Genomic DNA, 4,788 nt, shown 5'->3' with positions numbered 1-4,788 from the left:
GGGGGGGTCTGCCCACTGTCCAGAACTTGAAAAAAAAGGTAAATAACATATGACACTGGTATGATAAAGACCGTCCTGTGGTTGTGGCCGACAGTTGGGCATGTCTGATTGTACGTACATTTGTGATTATGTAAGTACCGTATCGTATGACTCATGGCATCACTCTAACCTGGAATTATAATGGTAAATATGGGATGGTTTTGGTTGTCATTTTCAGGTTACTTTAAATTTGTAACTCATGCTAGTTCTTAAATCCCAATTTGCTTTTGCGGTTGAACCATTTCGTCTCTTACTGTTCAGACATATGAAGTAGTGAACTGATGTCACTTGGTTTTGATCTTATCCTCATACGCGTGTGTTTGTTCTTGCATGTAAAACTATTTTCGGCCTGTTTGTAGGACTGTTGCTAGAGACGATGATGATAGCCCAAACAGGTATTGTTTATTCACTACACATTTCAATGACACTGCTTGCTTATTTATATAGGAATATTATTTAACAGCTTATTTATGTTTTACTCTGGACAGATGGCCCGTGCCTAAGTCATTTTGGTGCTATCCGAAGTGGCACGAGATTGAGGAAGAAATAGATGTGGAAGAAGAAATTATATATCATCGGCAGCGGCAACAATTCTAACCTGATGAAGTGCATCTGGATGCATAGTGCCCCTATCTTGTCCTCAAGCTGCTGATCCAGTTGAAGCACAAGCCGATTCTGTCTAGCAAGTATGAAGTGTTTGTAACTTGCCTAATCTGAAGCCTGAGATACTAGCTTACGAACGTACTTAGTCTGAACTAGAGCCGTTAAGAGATGGGTTGGGGAGACTGTCGTATTTTTTGGTACCAAGTTTGTTTGCAGCTGTGGTTGTGATTTTAAGGCACAAGTCTGATCCCAAATACTAGGTTGATGATTTGCATATCCTGGCAATCGGATTCTTTTGGAGGCTAAGTTGAGTAGCAGGAGACGGTAGCTCCATTCTGCTGTGCTCAAACATGGATCCAAATAGGCTTCATCAGCATTAACTTTTAAGCACTTTGGTGCAGCTCTTGTTCATTTTGGTTGGTTGCTTTGTCAGCTGCATGATGGCCGTCTGTCTGCCTTTCCTTTTTTTTTTTGGAATTTTCCTTTGCTTGTGTTGCATGGGCAAGTTCGTGGATGCGCTAGTTAGGCCTTGAACAATGCAAGGTGCTTAAGTGAAGGTGCTTAGTTAAATAAACCGATTTTTTTCTCAAGCATCGGTGCTTATCTTTATAGGAGAGGTGTCTAATTAAGCGTCGATTCTCTATAAATAAGCACCGGTGCTTAAGAACAACCGGTTTATTTTTTCAAGCATCTCCCCTAAGTGCATTGCATTGTACAAGGCCTTAGGGGTGATCGCTTGGCAGAAATATCTGACACCCTGGGAGTGTAGACAAAGGATGGAAGACAGTTTCTTCATCTGCCCCACACGCCGACCTACTCTATTTGCCTAATTCTTTTCTATGTATGCCTGCTGTGTTTCTTATCACATGAATGGAACAAGAAATATTTTACTTTTGGAATTTTCGTTACGTATCTGGTGATCACCGCCTAATCAGCACCTCTCTAACTTCACGCGACACCCAGTCGATTAGCGTGCGCTCTGTTTCTTTGCGCGAGGTTTGATGCCACTTGGAGAATTCTTTAATGCTAGTATATGCTCTGTTATTTGCTGTTAGTATATTTTTGGAGCTTTAACTCGTTTTTCGTATTTGAAGACTACTATTGTGGTGTCAGCCTCTCGTATTTGAAGACTACTATTGTGGTGTCAGCCTCGTTTTCAATGATAATGGAACCCTGAAGATAGCTCTGTATTCAGGGTGGATAACATGTTTTGAGTAACATCCATTTCGGCGACAATATCATCTGAACTGCAACTCAAAGAATTCTCCACACTTCTTCAGCATCTATGATAATGACATCAGATCTGACAATCTAGAGCACTGGTTCTGCACTTACTCTGACAGAACTATGCATTCAGTCACACCGACTCACAGCCAAACCACTAATTGCCCAAGTCAGCTCAACATGCCAGCTAAATTATATGGTCATGTGTGTCTCATGTCTATGTCTATTTTCAGTCTTTTTCTTCACCAGCACAATGTGGAATGGAAAGCCTATAGCTAACCAGGTATGTAGAATGACAGAGAATTCAGACATCCACATAAGTGGGAAAGGAAACAACCACAAAACTATAAATGGATCAGAAGGAGAGGAGAAGCTGGATCATAGCTCAACTTGATTGGATAATCTCACTTCACAATAATGCCCTGCTACTACATAAGTTTGGACCACAGCAGAGCACATAGTTACATATAGTGAAGGAGCTTGCGGTGAAACAACACCAACCAAATGCAACATACAGTTCAAACGGCTAGACTACTAGAAACAGTCAAGGAGAAGCTAGAGCTACGTAAGAAACCAACAACAATCCTCTGGCCACCTTGCCTTCCTTCAAAGTTCACACAGCAGCCCTACAAAATGATGATTACGCAATGTCAAAATAAGGCAATCGGCAGAGATTATGCATGCCAGAATGAGAGTGGTATGCCTACCATCAAGCCATATGATTCTCAGGGAGAAGGAGAAGGCTCCAGATCCTCAGGCATAGCAAATTTTTGCTCTCCAAGAAGTCTAATACGTTCTAAGACATCTGACATAGGCTAAACAAAACATAAACAAAAAAGAATAAGGATTGCAAACAACATAAGATTACATTATAATGATACCAGAAAACACATTACCATGTTATCGTCTCCTCCACAAAATCTTGGAAGAATGGCAGTTATATACCCAATATCCAAGGCTTTACACCAATATCCTTAAAAGATATACCGACGAGTTGCCTTTGCTCATTGAAAACAGGTGATCCTCTTCGAGAAAAAAATGAAGGTGTACAATCATGTCTGAACTCTTGATATTGTTCCTCTACATGACTATTTACAGAAATATTAGAATAGAAACAAAAACAAAACATTGACAATTCAATTACATTGTGCAAAAAACTTACGTCAGATAGCCATCAGTTAGATCATTTTGTAATCGCCCTGATACATTATCAACCTGATATCCATACATCTTAAGTTCTTGGTTCCTCGTAGTTTGAATACCAAAGTGGACAGCATCTACAGTTTCAACAGGAACATGACAATAGAAACCAGCCAAAAGACCATGTCTTTCCACGCCGAGGTGTTCAAGGTCTACCCTCATATCATTGGGAAAAACAATTTCATATCTGTACTTGTGTGCCTCTGGGGGAAAAAGTAACCCCTTGTATGCTATTATGTGGCAAAACCCTCCACCAGAGACCGTGACTATGCCCGAAATAACAGAAATTGGTTTATTTGGATTTTCACCTTCCCGATTATACATAAGAATCGGTATCACAGACCTACGAAACTGCCTATGACGGTCGCCATTTAGTCCATTAAGTGCAACAGCATCCTAAAACATAAAAACGGTTGTTAGACATTAGCTTTCATGGTAAGAGAACTGACTGAAAGAAAAACATACAAAAAAAAGGAGAGAAAATGACAATATATTCACCTGAGCCATGGTAAGACTTTTTAGTTTATATTCTGCAGTGCCTCACACGAATCTGTACATTAACAGCAAAAGAAAAGAAGAAATGCATATGAGATTTAATTCATCAAGAGCCCCAGCCATAAAACCAGTTATCAGTTTCGCTGTCTACCCACGGAATTCTTACTAAGTACTCCCTCCGTTCGGAATTACTTGTCTCGAATATGGATGTATCTAGAATTAAAAATACATCTAGATACATCTATTTCTGCGACAAGTAATTCCGAATGGAGGGAGTAGTAGTTTATATATTTCGACTTGAACTACAGAATCTGCTGCAATACCATCTTACTATAACACTACAAGATTAGCAACCACCAGGCTACGGATGCAGCAGATTTCGCTCTGCGTTGTTTTCTACAAAACTTTGTAAAGATTTAATCCCCCCATTCCATCAGAATGAAAACATGGCAAACATCGTGATATATAAGTATAAGAAGATTTAGAAAAAGCAAAATCAGGTGAAAGCAAGATGCCAGCAGGGACGGCAAACAATAGGACAGCTACATCGAGGCAAGGAAATCAATGCAAGCAGGCACGACTAAAAGCCCGGTCGACTTAGCAACACGTTGACAAAATACTGGAGGACTCGAGTCTTAAACTGCTTACAATTGGTTCAGGTCGACGGATCTAGAGCGTATGAGACACTCGGAGGTCGCCGCAGAAGGCTGGATATGCCGCGGCGGCAGAGGCGGAGGCGGCGCGGTCGGGGGCAGGGGGTGAGGGGGAGGCGGAGGAGGGTTAGGGCTAGCGAAATTTTTACGGCGGTCAAGAAGGAGAGGATAGGAGAGGCCTACGCTGAAACTGAAAGCTCAGGTAAGCGAGCTGGGCTGGACTGGGCTTTGGGAACGCCGCACTGGGACTTCTTTATTTTCTTGGCCATCCATTTTCTCTCCCTTAATTGAAAAGGTTATATACCCCTTAATTTTTTAAAAAAAAGGTTACATAACCCCTAGAAAAATTAAAAAAGGTTATATGGATTTTCTCTCACCTAAAAAAGCAAATGCTTTGTCTCAAAAGAAGATAGTCCATCCGATCCAAAAAAAGCACGACACATTTTTTCTATTAGATTAGAGGGAGTACCATTTTTCATCAAATTAATATTTTCCCCTGAAAATTAAATAAAAATGTCATGCATTTTTATTCACTCTTTCCATCATGAATTACCATTTTTAGGATAATCCTTCA

At 40.6% G+C, this 4,788-nt stretch overlaps 1 protein-coding gene and 1 long non-coding RNA gene across 2 annotated transcripts in view; one reads left to right on the top strand and one right to left on the bottom strand.

Moving 5' to 3' along the window:
• The window catches only part of LOC123060118 (uncharacterized), a gene marked incomplete in the record, with an annotated part of 7,275 nt that extends 6,222 nt beyond the window's left edge, over positions 1–1,053 (top strand). The window contains 2 exon segments of the mRNA XM_044482689.1: positions 399–434; positions 528–1,053. Coding sequence (XP_044338624.1) covers positions 399–434; positions 528–636 — 145 coding nt within the window.
• A 1,175-nt stretch (positions 1,054–2,228) lies between these two features.
• On the bottom strand, positions 2,229–4,420 carry LOC123060119 (uncharacterized). Its single transcript, XR_006427789.1, has 6 exons — positions 4,210–4,420; positions 3,565–3,616; positions 3,029–3,462; positions 2,763–2,954; positions 2,574–2,681; positions 2,229–2,492 (listed from the first exon to the last, which is right to left on the bottom strand). It is a non-coding gene; the product is annotated as an uncharacterized lncRNA (long non-coding RNA).
• Positions 4,421–4,788: the final 368 nt, after the last annotated feature.

The sequence above is a fragment of the Triticum aestivum genome, chromosome 3A (genome assembly GCF_018294505.1).
Source record: "Triticum aestivum cultivar Chinese Spring chromosome 3A, IWGSC CS RefSeq v2.1, whole genome shotgun sequence".
Lineage (NCBI taxonomy): Eukaryota > Viridiplantae > Streptophyta > Magnoliopsida > Poales > Poaceae > Triticum > Triticum aestivum.
Note: the sequence above shows the minus strand (reverse complement) of the source record. Positions and strands in the feature narration are given on the sequence as shown.